At 41.9% G+C, this 17,627-nt stretch overlaps 1 protein-coding gene across 5 annotated transcripts in view; it reads right to left on the reverse strand.

Annotated features, from left to right (window-relative positions):
• LOC120952420 (uncharacterized) overlaps positions 1 to 17,627 on the reverse strand; it is a 55,365-nt gene that overhangs the window by 12,296 nt on the left and 25,442 nt on the right. For all 5 annotated transcript variants that reach the window (XM_040371738.2, XM_040371739.2, XM_040371737.2 and 2 more), the window contains one exon: positions 9,799 to 9,902. In XM_040371738.2, the coding sequence (XP_040227672.2) occupies positions 9,799 to 9,902 (104 nt within the window). The remainder of the gene's footprint in view (positions 1 to 9,798; positions 9,903 to 17,627) is intronic.

Raw genomic sequence — 17,627 nt, forward strand, 5'->3', positions numbered from 1 at the left:
GAAGCAGAGAAAGGTTCCGCGCACAGCTCCGCCAGAATTTGTTCCACACTAACGCTCGGCATGGGTTCCTGGAGGACATCGGCTGTTAATTATGCTAGGCGTTTCGTTTAGACGTTGTTTTTTTTTCGTTTTCTACATATTATGATAGGATACATTTTTTTTCTCATTCACTTGACTCAATAGAAAGAATGCAACTGAGCGTTGGAAACTGAATGGTTCACCCATTTCCCCGCACCAGCCCGTCGCTTGCTTCAGCAGCGACAAATCTTTATCAAATCATTTGCATCCCGCGGAAGGCTTTATCCAATGCCAGCCCGAATGGGTTTTTGGGGTTAACCGAGGCCAATGAAAATGGACGGGGTCGCGAAGGGCACACTGCCTTAGAAAAGGAAGCCTGCGGAATGATTTATCGATTCTGGCTTCTCCGGGTGCCAGTGTTTGAGCTGGGCCCGTTGTACCACTGCACCCCAATTCGATGGGCCACCGATGGCGCCATGTACCACACGACGTTCAGGACGTTACAAATGAAGAGAATAAAATGAAATTGAATTTTAATGATGCTTAAAAACTTTAGTGACTTCTGGTACGGCACAGAGCGGAAGGGAGGACGCATAGCACAACTAACAATCTTCCATAGCACGCTTCCCATAGCGTATCAAATTCGATCAACTTCATCAAACCTAGGCTAATGAAATGTTGTTATTGCTCGGGTGCTAAATTAGGTGATGAGTTTAGCTACGATTGGATCGTTTGTCGCTGCAAAAATGAAAAATCGTTCTTTTTTTGAATCAAGGGGAAGGCGGAAAAATAAACATATTCAATAGTCTTGAACATGAAAAAACACACTCACATACTCTCGTTGACGGTACGTTGCATTAAAGGTTTGGTTTGGAAATTGATTAAAGACTCCCTTAAAAAATATCAGATAGTGATGCGTTAATGTGACTGACAAGTTAAACACAGAAACCTCTTATAGCGCAATTCGTTTTCGAAACGAAGAAAACGAAGCTTACGCGAGAAGGCTATAACTTAGGAGAGTAGCAACAACGACGGACAACAACAACAACAAAAAGACAACGTGCCGGAACTGAATGGAACGATTGTATTTGCGGTACATACGCATAAGACTTCGCGCACTATTACTACAACCATCACCGATGCACTTGAAGCGCATCATTAAAACTGGATTAAAATAGGATTACACGTATTTAAACCCAAATAAATCCATCAACATACAGCAGACGAGCGTGCGATAGGGGCCACGTGAAGTGTACCCTACCGAAATGCAGGCCGCACCCTAAGCCTGTGCTTGCCTCTGGGAGTCAACAAAACATGCTACATGCACACACCCAAACCGTAACACAACAAGATTCACCCGGCGAGCCTTTGCACCCTAACGGGCGCTATGAAATGGAAGGGCGCTCAACAAAATTAACATATCAACTTTTCCACTTTTCCCTTCGCGAGGGGCTTTTCCCGGTCCGTTGTGCGATGCATTGCTGTATAGCTGAGGGTCACGGCACTCGATCCCTTCAGAATTTCAATTACGCAGTGTTGGGCGAACAATTCCATTCAAATACGGACAGCGATACGGCTTGCGGTTGCGGCCTGCCACAGGCGCGGAAAGCAATGTCAAACACATGTTTGAATTGTTTAGATCTTTGGCTGCTCCTTAAAAGTACTCGTTTCCCCATTCGATGCATTGAGTGAATTTCGATGGTGATGCTGCGAGCTGTGGAAACATTTCGGGCTGATCGCACCTCGTCCTAGGCAGCCTTTATTTTCTTTTTTTGTGAATTTTTGACTTATAGAAAAACAAACAAATCCTATGTGCGTTGCTCTAGGGGCTGGATTGTACTCTTCAGAAAATGTGGTTAGGAAATGTGTAAAAATCGCTCCCGGAATAAGTTGTATGGCGATAAACTACAAACAAACAAACCGCAGCATTGTAACTGTTCTAGTGGGATGAAAACGAAACGATGTGTTGTTGACTTCTTGTCCTATCGGCACACTTTGTAATGAGAAGAAGAGAGTCTTTGGGCAAGATGAACCCCAAGAGGAACAATACAAGAGTTTAGATTTACGGGGCTATAAAACACCCACAAAAACCGAGTGTGAGCAATCTAAACGGCAATCAAAATTCACTTCTCGGTCTAATTTATCAAACTACAATCCCCGCCGGATCATCACAATACATAAAAAAAAATCTACACAAGGTGGCATTCGCACTATCTTCAACATAAAGCATGAACTTGATACCTTCCCCAGCGAGTTGAGCGTGCGTGTGCGGTTACGTATCGTGTTGCGGATTTGGGAATCTTGGCCGCAGGTCAGACCCAGACGAAAAGCGAACGGTGTGATAAATGATTGAGCGATTGTGGTGGACAGACGTGGTGCGTGAACCATACACTTTTGTCATGACGGCGGCCCAGTTGAGACATCAGTCTGTCAGGATGTGTTAAAGTGGCCATTCGATTGTTTGAAATTAATTGGGCTGTCGGTGAGTCTGTCCAACTTCGCGGTGGTTCGTTTTGCGTGACAGATAGACACCGCCAAGATTTACACACTACACGCACGGACAGTGGAAACGTCTTCATTTGGATTCGAATAAAGGTTCATGCGGAAGAGCGAAGGCTGAAATACTTGCTTCTACGTCATCTACCTTCAAACACTAAACAAAGGCCTCGTCACAAACCTGCGTGTCACGTGGACGTCTAGACGAAATCTGTCTTCGGTTCCTGGAACATAACGGGAGCAAAATTCACTACTGCCTTCTAAGATGCATCATTTTGCATCTTCCCGCTAGCAGCTAGCCAGCTTCTCACCACTTAATTAAGCGAAGATTAATGTGCTTCTTCAGGATGGATCACCGTGTCACGTTTGCAGCACACGCGCAAAGCACGTCCATAGCTAAAACGTAGATCTTTGGCATTTTGACGCCTTTATCCATCGCACCTCCAGCACAGCGTTTGGGGGTTGATTTGATCAAACGGCATGATTAATTGATGCAGATTTGTGCAGGCAGCTCTTGAGCGCCGTCTAACGTATTCGTCTTCTGCACAAAGCCACGGTGCCGGTGGCGTTGGCGTGTTTGACTTAAGGTGTCGCTGTGCCCGGAGCAGTCCGAAAGTATTTTCAAGTCCAAGTCCAAATTGGTCAGTGCTGACAAGAATATCACGGCCAGGTTCAGACGTTTCGCTTTGGTGACAAATTCTTCCCGTGTCGCTTTCAATCGTGTTCGATCGCTGTTGGAAGAAGAAAATGGTGTGTCGCAGCATGCATTCCAAAAATTAGTTTAGCAGCTGTCCCAAAACTGAGCGCGATGCGCTAACGGCCCACGGCATGGCAACCGGCTGGATGATACGGGTGCGAAGGCGTCAACACTCGCGATCGGCTTATCTCAATCTTCTACTTAATTAAATCCATGTTGGGTGTCGCGTTCGATTCCGATCGATTGACACGTCGCAGTCGAGTGGGTTTTGAAGCAGCATCCCATCAATCGCCGTTGAGTGCCTGTAAGCATCATACGATTGTGCTCTGATTCAGTGAACATCCGGAAACGCGACGAACGGTGATCGGTTACCCTTTTTGCTTTGTAGAACATTCAATCAAACTGCCAGCATCACGCACAATGTAGCGAGAGTACCAGCGGGAATGATCGAAACGCGGACGCATTCCGTTGGAAGCTACAGTGTGGACCTGATAAATGTAATATTCCTTCTAATGAACGTAATGGACATCATTTGGTTCGATTTCTTATTATTGCTGGATTCGTGCCTTTGCTTCCAAACTATTCCCGGTGGGAGAGAAAGGTTCTGTCATTCCTTTCTCGCCTTTCGCCGTTGGTCGGGATGTTCATATGACAAGATTAATAACCATTGATTTGGTGGATAGTCTTTCAGAATGCTCGCACACAAATGCGCTCACATACACATCCAACTTTGTGGTTGAAGATGTAACTGGCTGCTGGAGATCGGTTAACCTCGGATGGTTCTTAGCCATCTCTTTTTCGCTGAAAACAGTTATTTTGATAAGCACTTAAAATATGTCCCACAATTTTATTAGCTTCAAACGTGACATGCAAATTTTTTAGCTCATATTGGTGTGTGTGTGTTTTTTTCAGTTTTGTGCTGGCCACTGTCTCATATCATCCTCTTCTACCCAGCCCATACGCAGTGCCGAATCAAACCGGTCCGAACCGACGTTTTGTTATCTTGCGCTGGTGGGTCTTGTCATTTATCAGGCACCATCCGCACGATGCCACTCGGAATCTCGGTCTCAGTCTCTTTCTGTTGTATGCCTCCGATGAGACACATTCTGTGGCCCGTCTAGAGCAGGAACTGGTTCGATTGTCATAATTGATATCGATTACAGCGCGAGCTCCGAACCAGGGCGTTGCGTTGTGATTGCTTTTCTCTCCTTTCACGCGACCGTTAACAGCTTTGTCAAATATTTCGAAGAAAGAGAAAACGGTACTGAACCAGCCACAAACCAAGCCATGGTCTCAAGGTCTGGCCGGTTTGTCCCTGTCGGTTCGTCCTGTACGCATGCGTCCATCCCTTTTGCCTGACGAACGGTTGATCGGCTTTTTTGTACTGTACAGGGGAACAACAACAAAAAACGGAAAAGTGACAGAACTAACGGCCGTGACATGCCGCTCTTGGAGGTGCGGTCGTCGGCTGGCACTTGAAAGTGCTAGAATGTCGCACAAGCCACACTGGGCGATACGGAGCGATAGTGTGTGTACAGGCCAAGCTTTATCAGGTTAATGATGTTAATCAATATTATTAACACTTGTTCCATGTGCAGGAAGTGGATTGATGTCGCGATATGTACCACGCTGGAGCAATTGTCCGCTTCGAAGGTTTACAGCACATGAACGCTTCAATTGCATCGTACTAAATGCGTTTATATTTTTGTGATTTATATCGGCAGACCTATAAAATGTGCCATAGGTTATATATTTCTTAAAATATTACCTACAAAATGTGAGTCATTACAATCACATGGAAACTAAATAAGATGGATCTAATAACCATCTACTGTAGCCCGACCTTTCACTTGCTCTCTGTTTCTTTGATGTGTGTTAAGCCGCCGATGATATTACACAGTGTAGTAAATCAAAGTGGCGAATCGTTCCTTTGAAGCAAACGCATTTTCAGCTTAATTTTGTTCGATCACATGCTGTCATAACGAAGATTTTTATGGTTAAAGTGAAAGGGGCTTAATACATCGATCATAAAACGTTTCTCTTGTTCGTCTGTAACGGGAACATAATGTCCTGAGGAAACTGTGCTACGTTTTGTGCTGGAGATTTCGTCGGTGCCGTGAGCAGAACTTCTTGTTAATCGTGTAGCAAAATGTTAACGTAAAATGTTGATTGAGAATTTTGAGATCATTACTTAGAACATTTAAAAATCAGGTCGATCTGTCCCTGAAAGCAATATCAAAAGGTTTCTTCAATTGAGACCGTAAGCCAAACGGAGATTAATTATAATATTAAATGCTCATTTTTGCCTCTAACCCTCTTTTTACTGTCTTTCGATCGACGTCTCCATTAAGAATATTCTCCATTTTCGATGGCTCTTGTCCATTTCATATGTCTTTGAGAACTGGACAAGGGATACCGATAACCAGCAACCACCGTTGCTGGCTTTAGCCTCGTATTAGTCACGCTAATCAAGTGTAAGCTTAAGGTCCATTTCATTAAACGGTATTCCAAGACGCACGCTTTTAATTGATTTCGATTTCCAGAAGTAACGCTCGCGTGGCAAGTGCCTAACACAATCCGGGACCGTAACATAAGCCTAAGTTTCCCAAGAAACTAAACGATGCGTCGTCCCTTGGTAGTGGAAGGATCTTTTTTTTGTTTCGTTTTGCGGCATAATGCTCACATAAAGATATCAATTTCAATCAAACGCTGGTGCTGCTGCTGCACGGAAATTCTAAGACTAGACATTATGCGCCACTAGCAACTCCAGCACCCGGTTATTGCACTTGTCGCTGGGACACGACTAATGCGAATGAACTCTACTGTTCACCATCGCGCTAGACTACGCTTAGAAGTTGTCAATCATCATTTAAGGGTGCGCCGAATCAAAAAATTGTCACCCTTCGCCGGTGAAGTGCTAGACAATCAGGGGAGGAAAAATACGAAATGCATCCCGTTGGCTTCAAGCGACCACCACCAGAGTACCCAGGAACGGGCAAGCGATATGGCTCATCACACGATTAATATTCTAATCTTCCTGTGTGCATGCCACCAGTTTCCCTCTGCCTTTGGAAGTTACATCTCCAACGTTGATGATCTATGTGCCCGTCCATCCACACGAGAGCGAAAGTTTAGAGAAAGTCAAAGAAGTCGAGCTGGCTGTGATACGAACACGATTAGGCCGTGAAAAAATCAGCTCGATCGGCCAGCAGGGCTGAACCGAAGCTATCTCAACACTAATTCAGAGTGACAGAGTCACTCGACTGCGTTCCGAACACAGCCAGTCACACATTCGTTCCACCAAATGCAGTTTGACGTAGCTGGCGGCATTGTCCTCATCAACGGAGAATTGTTTAAATTAAGCGACTGTCATAACTGTTTCGGTACTTTCGGTGTACCGTTGCAGTCAATCGAGCGAAGCAAATTGATGTGGTATAGCATTTTTTCTCTCTCGAGAAGCCATCGGAAGCTTTAACGCTACAAATTGAAACAAGACATAACAGTGATCATCAGCTAAATTAGTTGTGCAATAAAATTTATAAATTTAATCCCTTTTGCAGCTTAGCGTTCTCAATGGTTCTTGTCGTCGAAAATAACATGGAAATCATCACCGATAGGCAAAGAGAAATATTCATTTATTGCACTTTATACGTCCAAAGAAAGTGAACTCTTTCCACTGAGAGAATCATAATGCCGTTTTGAGAGAATTAGTCATTCACTTTCTATTAACGCTTCATAAAACAGAACCAACGAGTTTTACGATGGCCGTTACTGATTGCCCGAATAAAGCGGTACAAATAATTTCGAGTGTGATGTTTGTAAACGCTTAATTGAATCAATAAAAATGTACATCCCATACGGATCACAGAATAAAATTGAACAGGGCCCTTTGCATGATTTCACCAAACACCAAGCCAACAGTGCATTCGGTTGCATTAATTTATGCACTACGAGGGTGTTCCGGTTGGCTTGCATTAGCTGCAGTTGATAAGGGTTGCCGGAGAATGTTTCCGTGACAGATTTGATTTTTTACGACCGAAACTAGGAGAACGGCACTGACGGTACACATACCGAAGAAAGTATCCCAATTTGTCCCACTCTCAGCACATTTACATTGATGGATTTATCACATGTCTTCGCGAAAGGAGGTTGAGAACCGAAATCAGCTCCGAATATTGTATCAACACCGTTAAGCTGTCTTGACACACGTACCGCGTGTGCGACTGGACCGGAGTTTATTTTATTAAGATGGATGAACTTTCGGACGCTGGAATGGGCGAGAAGTTGAATCGGTTCCGAAATTGTGGCAATTTGTCAGCCACGCGTTGAGTTCGGAAGCATACAAAGCAGAAACCTATCTGCAGCGTAGTTCCCAGCTAGCGGTTCAACAACGATCGAAGCAACTTTCACTTTCTTTCTGCAGTCTTCACCCGCCCGCTGAATGTTGAAGCTGGTACCATCCTACTATTAATGTCCCATTTTTGGACATTAGCCATAAGCTGTCAGATGTTTCACGGTAGTGTTGTGTGAAAATTGGTCAACATGAAGTGTGTACGGAAGCTAATCGATCTTCAATCTGTGTGGAATGTGTTACATGATCAAAATGGGGCTCGAGCAGTAGTCACCCGAAAATCCACTTTTTTTACCTCCCCTTTTAAGCAGAAGTTCAATTATAGTGTACAGCTTGTTTCGTTTGCTACTGCAAAAGATGCATTGTTAAGTCGAACATCACAACACAGTAGAAAAGTGTGTTGACTCTCACGACCACTTATGCAAGACACGCTATCTTTTCGTTTTTTAATGGACACAACATTACATACAACAACACTCATGGAAACTCTCGCCATTAGAAGACATGCTGCTTCTGCAGTAAAATATCTCTTCTTGCATGAATATAAAATGCATGAGATACCAACTACGCACGGCAAAAGGTGTGAAAACTCATTTTCATACCATTTTCCCTCCGTGAGTACCGATAAACAAAGTTTACAAAATTAAATGTCCTTTCCACTAATACCGGTGTAACTTGTGCGCCACAAACAAGACAAGCGCTGTCAAGGGCAGCATCTAAAAAAGGAAGCAGCAAGCGGCTTAACGCACGACTGGGAATTGTGATAGGTCAAAATGACGGTATTAAAAAAATGCTTCTCGCTGTGCTCATACCAATCTCAAACATTCGTGGAAAAGGTCACTGACCTTTCGAGGGGCATGAAACATCCGTGTCCTCTTCGTGTGCGAAAAAAAAAATCGAAGGTGAAAAGGAACCCCGAGAAAAACCAACCTGCAGTGAGGCGGAAAGTGTACCGAACAATCTGCCGACCGACCAGCCGGCCGGCCGGCTTTCTTTTGTCGCCCGAAAGCCGAAACAGGCATGGGAAATCTCGACCTAAAGATAAAGAGCAAAGCAACACGCAGGCGGGCGCCGAAAGGAAAACCGGTCCGATCCTGAATGAATATCCCCAGCGGTGGATGGGTCCTTTGGGCCATTATCTGAAATTAAAACACGCTTCAGCAAGAACCACTCGAATGGGCAGCGTGGCGTTAAGTCGGGTCGGGGACTTCATCAAGGAAGTTTTGGTACGAAGTTGTTACCATTTCTCATGAGTTACTCAGGGGACAGGATCCAAAGTGTAAAGCAGGCTGGGGAAGATGCGCATGGACGTAGAGTGGGAGCAAATTCAGGAATGTCATTGTTTTTTTCTCTGTTTTCTCCCGCTGCGCTGGGATGCTAGCTCCGGCAGGACTCTCCAAACACGGGCCGTGATGTCTAGGGTCCGGAGGCGTCACCAAGGTTTATTGATTTCTAATCGCTCAGGCACGGTATCCTATACTACCGTGGTATCAGACATAAATTAAATCCTTTTTTTTTTTGTTCAAAAATCTTTACAGCCAACAAAAATCAGTGAGATTCAATTCTCAGCTCCCTTTCCCGCGAAGTATCGAATCCCTAAAAATCCCATCGATGAGATGAAAGACTAATAAAGCGTGTTTGGGAGAAAGAATAAACGGGGCAGGTTTGATCAAACATTTAGATTGAAGATAAGCGCCCAATTGATCTCGGGTCGGGAACAATAGAGGCGAATGCGTTGAAAGGCACTTACAAAAACTGTTGGTGGCGCCTCAGCGCGAGGAAAGTAGTCCCGAGGCTGAAACAGCGTTAGTGTCTCGACGGGAGGAATTAATTTAAAGCTACTCAAGTACATTATGTTTAGATACCGAAGCCGTTGTCTAAGTATCTTGATCAAATGGATTTTGCGAAGGTTTTGCAGCAGAATTTCTCTCAGTGAGTTAAACACTTTTTGTACAATCACTTGTATGAAATTCTTCTTAGAAAATATTTTGATTTAAGCGTACTGATATGTTACACAACACTGTGAGATATGCACTGGATTATCCTAACTAACTAGATTGAATATGTACTGGGAACAAAGGGAAAAGCAAATATCCGACAACAGCGTACCATTAGCTCCGTGTAGCGCCACACTTTACCTAATGAACTTCTAATCAATACGAGAACCGGTATGATAATGAAGCCGACTGCTATCGGTGTTGTGTTCCTGCGTTGCATCTTGTCGTACTGTACTTACCGAACCGTAGACGCTACCGCAGGTGTCCATGCAGAGGAATAGGCACGTCGCTACAGCTTGAATTTTGATCTGCCCTATCCCGACGGTTGTCCGCTGTAGAATCGCTGCAATGGTACGGAAAAACGGAGATCAAAGAGGAGTTAGACTAGCATAAAATAAACTGACATCTTGTAACTCATTAATATATTATTCCGAGTACTTTTAGTATGCTACTATATCACCATACCATTTCACTTTTATGAGCTAATCTTATGGTAAATCCAATAAAAAGGTTAGCTTCAATTAATCCCTGTTGAAGAAGACGCGTGTATAAGCTTAGCCTATATAAGCCTCGTCTTCAAAATGTCAGCACAAAAAAGGTGCCGTCTTATCGACCAGTCGGTGTCCAGTGGCAATTCCACTGCACTCTGCTACCGAATACGATTACAGTGCAAAGTCATCAAACGGTGCTACCTGCTAGACGGCACGTTCTCACGGCACTGTGCAAAGTGTGCAGCGTTGTCGGTCACTTGAGTGGAGGTCGTAATTCCCACCATGACGTACTATCCGGATGACGTTGCATCAGTGAGCAAAATGTGAGTGCAGCATGCAGTGGTATTGAAAAAAAAAAACAAACAAACTGCACCAGCGCGATATGGACAGTTACAATAAGCAACAACAAAAAAACTCACAAATACTAATAACCTGCCCCTGTACCGTTTCACACCCATCATTACTCAGCGAACGAATTGGTTGCGACTTTAGGGTAGGTCAGTTCAGTTTACCGTGGAAGGTAGTGTCATTGGAGGATTTTTGGTGCATTGTCTGTTGTTAGACAGCCGGTTTTTATTTCACCCAATGTCACACCCCCGTCCCATGTGGGGTAGAGTTCTTATCGCACGCGTACACAAAAGCGAACAAAAAATGCATTTCCGTGGCGCATGCGCTTGCAGGCACGCGACTTTCAGCAAACGATTGCGCAATCCAGTTGCTTTTTTTTTAAGGGAGGGGAGGGGGGGGGTGAGGGGTTGTAACGAAATGATTGATGGTTTCATTCGCGTAGCACTGGATGTTAAGTGAATTAATCCGATTATGTATACAATGTATAAAATGAAACTCATCACACTCCCATTCACTTTGGGCGGCATAAACGTGACCGAAGTGAAATAATGCAATTGTTTGTTTTAAAATAAAATTTTGATTGATTTGCATGATAGTGTGTTTAATCGTGTCAATCGTCATTAATTGATAACAATGAATCGTAATAATTTGTCCAGTACATCTATACTTTGAAATATTTGTTACTGTTTATCCCTCTTTTTTGGTAATTATGTTTATGTACGACGAATTGCTTAATAAAAGATTTAAATGTTTAATCGATCGAAATTACTAGAACATTCATTTCTCATGGCGTAACATTCACCCACACAAATCCAAAATAATCAATCAATTTCTTAGACGTTCTATTCCTTTTGCTTATCTCATTCGGTACTGCGTGCACCACGCTTCGTTACGTTATGATGCGTTATTTAATTGTTTCTAATAGACAGCTCCCTGATGACGCTATGGCGTCTATGCTCTTCTAAGACGGGTATGAAACTCATGATAAATGAACAACATTTTTGCTGTAAATCAATTGATCGATAGGTCTGCAATATTAATTGTTGTTGATTGATTGCAAATAACCGCAATCGCATAATCGAACGATTCTTTTCAGGAATGTTCCTTCGTATACGCACTGAAAGTTTAAAATAGAAGATCGATTTTTAGTGTTGCTTGCAGAAAGATTCCTCGTTAATCAAGGAGTGGATTTTTTATCGATCTTTAGTGTCATATTTTGAACCATTTAATTAACCCCCGGTGTCACGCACCGATAACCACAACGAATAAACTATGACATTATTAATTTCTTCGTAAATTATTATTCGGCTGTATAACTCGTTTCCCTGCATAAAACATGCACACACCACCCGTTTTTCCATATTTTCGAATAATTATGCGTACACACACTGCACACACTGCATGCACGATCAACAAGCCAAGAAGTCACACACGCACGTAATTTAAAATGTCCACAAATTGATAAATTACTAAATTGCATGTCATTTCATCTCGATCTGAGGCACATTTTTGGACGTACTTTCGCTTGAGTTTCGTGTCGCCTGTCGCATCGGATCGATCGCCAACGGTGTCTGCCTAGTTAGTTTTTTATGGTGGAAACATTTTCAACACACCTTTCGTATGGCTTCCTCCCGTTTCGTTTTAAAATCACATCATGAATCATCAGAACTGATGCATTTTTTTAAAATCCTCTCTCCTTTCACACTATACTCAATTGGTATTATCAGTTGGCTCCATGGTTGGGATATCTTTGCTGTCGGCTGAAAGTATAAGGTCATTCTTCAGGATTGTTTTCGAATAAATCCAGTCCAGAAACATCATAATTAGAGTGCTAATCGATTGCTGCGCTTGAGCTAAAGTAGTTGGCAGCAAATGGCAAGAAATGAAATTGATGACTTCGAGCTCAAGCCTGTAAATCTGACAAATTTATCGAGTTACTTACACGAATCTTTTTCCATTTTTAACTGTCATACCTACAAACTGCAGCAACTAATTTGGAGGTAGCTATGCCTGAAGCAGTTAACAGGTTCCTTTTCTCAAAAGTAAAATGAAAAATATCGCACAATGTCAAAGATCGCATCGCATTCGTTGCTTTAGTGGGCGTTAATTGGTATAAAAGTGCATTAACCTGCTACATCATGTTTAATGTTAAGTTAAGCCTTGTGGCTTGATTCTGTGCAAAGAACTATTGTGTGGAGGCCCAAGGAATGGTATTTTAAGCGTTCCATAAGTGAGTGCATAATCCAAGAATCGATTGATTTGCAGACCTTCAGCAAGCTGGAGGTGAACACTTTAATTTTTTTTTCGCACGATGATACCGACGATTTGTACGATGATGATGATGATGATGAAGGTGCGAAAGATAGTACCAAACAGGGAAACAAAATAAAAGTACGCCTGTGAAACATCCGGAGGGGACGGTGATCAGAGCATACCCAACCGGCCAACCGGTAAATTGATGCCTTCGGCCCAGTGTAAAGGTGCCGTTTAAGCATTTAAACAGCATCGTTTACTGGGTGGAATTCATGTGCAAAAGAAAGCCCGCAACAAATGGAGCGTATCGAAATTATGTAATTATGGCGAATGTCTTACTTCACGCCCAACGAAACAGTTCAAGTTGATGCTGCAGATGCACTTACGGGTGCAATACTTTGCCACATTGCGATCACTTTCCATGGAGTTTATAATTGATTGCTGTCTTTAGTGTAAAAAACAAAAGATGCGTTCTTGTGGAAAGGTTTCAAGTTACTCTGGAGGTTCAAAAATTTCAATTTTGATACTTTACTTTTTTTTATACTTTACTATGTTTCCGAGAACCCCATGTGGGTCAGTAGTTGCTATCAGTTTCAGCATTTCACTGCACTTTCGCACTTTCCTGCTTGATTGAGCAGAGAATCGTAAGATGCTGCTCCTTATCATCAATTCACACCATACACGCGGTGGCAACATTGTTGCAGCAGTTTCCATCCATCCGCTGGTTGGCTCAGCACCTGACCTCAACAGCGTGCGAATGAATGGTGCCAACGGTAGCGAAAACCTACAGTGTACTCATCGTGAGTAATTATAGTGCGATGAGCAATGTAAGACGGAACAGGCACACCGACCAGACACTATAGCCAAGCAAGTCAAGGTATAATGCGTCTTTTCGTACCATAAATCATCGAACCGTGCTTGTACTTACAAGAGACGCCATCGGAGAGAATTCACAATGTACCTCCTTCCCGAACGACGACAAATTTATTCCAGCAAAAGATTTCGCATAAACGCTCAAGTGAGTTGAAAACTCAATTCATGTTTCATCTCTCAACATTGCACCAGAGTAACTATTAGTTGCATCAATTTTCACTGATTCCACATTAAGATTTTTTTTGCGTGTCATCAGTATGGAAGATAAATGATAATTATTTACCACCAATTTCGGTCATGAATTGTTGCTAGCCGCTGGGAATTACGTATTTTCCCGACTTCAAAAGACTTCAAAAAGGTGACCAAAAAGCGATGGGACTGCCTCGTTTTAATAATGTCAATCGGGATGAAGTACTTTTTTGGTAACTGGTGGTGAGTTAACTAACGGAATATCGCGTGAGGTGCATTTGTTTAAAATGTGTTTTTTTTCTTTCTTTGGCTTCCTTCCTGCTCGTTCGCCGATTGATCCAGCCGAAGCAAAGGTGGGCAAGGAATAATTTTCTAAATTACATATCATTTCGCCCAGTCAGTTCCTTTCGCGGCTTGTTTTGTGTACTTTTCCCTAATTGTTCCAGTGCGAGTTCATGCATTAAGGCACGCAAAATAAACAGTGCTACCTGGAAGGCGCTCATTACGTACACCGATCAATTACCGTTGAAAAGAAAGTAAAAAACGTTGTGATCGATTGGTGGGATACAGTGAGCTCGCTAATAATTGTAATCGAAAGGGAAGAAATCCAAATACGGAGATTTGATGTGAGCATCAGTAAATAGGAAAATAAACCAAGCTGGTGATTCTACCAATCGTCAATCTTCGATGACGTGCAAAGTGCGTCTTCACTGATGGTCGCAGATTAATGTGAAGATGCAGCCAGCACCTTAGGCGACAATATCAAAGGTAGATCGTGGTAAACGACCAACCAGTCAGAGATATGCTAATACATGTGAAGGAAATATGCTTGAATACGGTAGGTACGGCGCGATAAAAGTGTATCGGCAAGCATCATCTTCCTCCACATCCGATCAGCACGATCGAGTGCCTTCGAGCATTGTTGGTGCACTTGACCAATTTAACCAATTTACCAAACAAAAACGAGCGTATAACCAGTTCCTTTTCGCTAAGGCTCTTCTTCTCTTTCATTTATTGAGAATTTTTTGGCGGCTCGTTTTGGAAGTCAATAGCTTCGGGGAGCGGGTGTACACTGACCGAGAATGCTTTCAATTGGGTAAGCAGGACGTAACCTTAACCTTTGCATCCAACACTCTTCATGGTCAACGGTAACGCCTGACGCAGCTGATCAATGTTCCTCGTGGACAGATTTTGTCGCCAACGGGTAGCAAAAACGAAGAAGACACGCAACTAGCTGAAGCATGCGCCAAAAATTGAACGCAATAAAATCATTTCACTTTTTATACGGCGCTTAAATATCCTGTAAGTAGCAGAAGGCATTCCAGACCTCAGTAAACCTTCTTGGACGATGCGTAATTGGTCGTGATTACCTTTGAAAGCAAGATTTCATGATCGTGATAAGTGAAATTGGCGCGACGATGGAATTTTCCCAACAGCGGTGGCGGTGATGCCACCATCCACGAAAGGAATTCTTGCTACGTTGTCAGAAAATCTCAGCTGCACGTGTAGCGCATGTTGGCCGTTTATATGTCTGATCTTTTTTCGGTGAGCATCGTTGCGTGTTATATTTTTTTTAAGCATGCGTTGTTTAAGGGGATACAAAAAATTGTTTGAAGATAATTTTAGTGTTTTAAAACACAATAACTGAAAATAAAAATTCATATTGTATTCTTGTTTAACGGCTGGTTTGTTACGACTTTATTACTGATTAATGCTATTTACTTATTCTGGCATATTTTTAACGTTAAAATTATTTTTAACCCAAGCAAATAAGCATTTTATACCGTTTTAGTTCATAAGCCGAAAAATCAATGTTTCATATTTATCCAATATGGATCCAGCCTTCGTATTTTATCGACAAAAAAAATCGTTTTTTTTGTTTTCTTTAAGCTCATAAATTAAACAACTGTCAGTACATTCTCTACGGGGCATGCAATTGATGATGCCGCACTGTGGGTTGAGCACCTGAGACTTAAAGTAAAAAGACTATCGAAAATCGGAGAAATGTAATCGTTGGATTTTTGCTGCCATACAACTGTGAGAAAGGGTCAGCTTGGATTGGATGATTATCGTTCGTATGGAAATCGTAATGAAATAATGCACATTTATAGACATTGCAAATGTTGAGCATTTACAAAATTTTAATTTATTTTATTCCAAGCCATGCTTTTTGTATTTAATTTTTTAGAGGAAATTATTATTTATTAAAATACATATTTACACCGTTTATTTCATGGGAAATAGATTTTAATAACAATACTGCTAAGTCCATCGTGAAAAATGGCGAATGTGTATTATATAAAAATGCGATTAAAGTTTAACAATGTCCATCCCTTTAACAATTTACGTACAAACTTGGATGTAAAACATAAAACAAAACCACAAGATTAATCAAAAACAACGACCAAACGCAATACAGGAAAGAATAGGTACATTAAAAAGAAAACGAAGAATTAACAGTAACAACGACAAAAACAGGTTAAAGAACACTTTCCGTTGTGGACAGGAGAGCAAGGAAATCCCGACCCCGAGTTGGCGTGTTGCAAAATTGAAATTTTAACCAAAAATACCGTTACACAGCATTAAGCCGATCGAAACGCACAGTCAAAGTGGCTTTCAGTAGGAAACGATGCAATCTGGCCGAACAACGTTTCACCGGCAAGGTGTCAGCTGAGTTGTGAGAGGCGTCGAACGTCGTCAAAAGATGGTTAGCATGTACCCCATGAAATGTTACGTTTATTTATTTTAATGCTGCTCAAATTTGAGAAAAGTTTATCGTGTCAGTTATAATGCTATTTTTAAGATTGAGTGTTGAGAATTGTGTTAGTCTAGCGTTTAGCACAAAATTTTGTGCGATAGTCAAAATTCATACAAAAATTTTAAATGGTTTATGAGTAATAGCAGAAATAACATATAATCTTTGGGCTAAGCTACCATACAATCATGACAAAACATGCGCTTAAGACAATACAAAAGAATGCACCATAACATTGTTCTTACGCAAACTGCGCTTTCGCCGTGAGACGCTTATCGGTGGATTATGTTGCTAAATATTGACCCAACAAGATAATCCACCTATGCGCTCAATTATCAACCCACACACCCTATACTGAGCATGCGTTAGCAGCGTAAGGAAAAGAAACGTAAAAGGGTTGAAACGGAATGCACACACAGGCATTCAAAGGGTAGACCGGCGTTTGAGTGGCACTCAACCAGCCATAAAAGGGTCGCTTCACAGACAGCAGTAATTACAACGCATGCAAACAATGCTCAGATTACAGGTCATAAAGCATTAAAATATGTGTCACAACATTTGATGTTTGCCAGTGACTAATATGCACCTTTCGGTTCATGTCAATGGCAGTAATTCGAAGAACTGCGCTTAATTTGATTATGTGTAAATTAACTTTTTACAGAGAGCTATATATATACAAATATTTTGTTCTGGTCAATTACTAACTAAATAGTAAAAGCATGAGGAAACATATGTTTTCATAACTACTTTCAAAACTTACATTTCATGAAATAATAACACTTTTTTTATGTTTCATGGTTTGTTGCAAATATTGAATAATATTTCATAGATCACATTTCACAGCTTAACAAAAGCTTATTGACATCGTGAAGCAGCATGATTAATAATATTATATATTTCCTCTGTATTATACTTCACCCCTGAAAACAACACAAAAACTATTAAATTAATATCATGAAAGATGTCAAAGGGTACCTTCCGTTGATAAACATGTTTTATGACTGTTAGGAAAAGCAGCATTATTTCCGAATCGGGATTCCTTTCTTTTAAGCCCTCTACTCCGATCTGAAATGCCGTAAAGATCATCGCACAACACACACACAAATACGTATAAAGTAGCCGATAATCCAAAAGGCAATAAAATGTTGGATTCTGCTCC

The sequence above is a fragment of the Anopheles coluzzii genome, chromosome 2 (assembly GCF_943734685.1).
Source record: "Anopheles coluzzii chromosome 2, AcolN3, whole genome shotgun sequence".
In the NCBI taxonomy this organism is placed as follows: Eukaryota; Metazoa; Arthropoda; class Insecta; order Diptera; family Culicidae; genus Anopheles; species Anopheles coluzzii.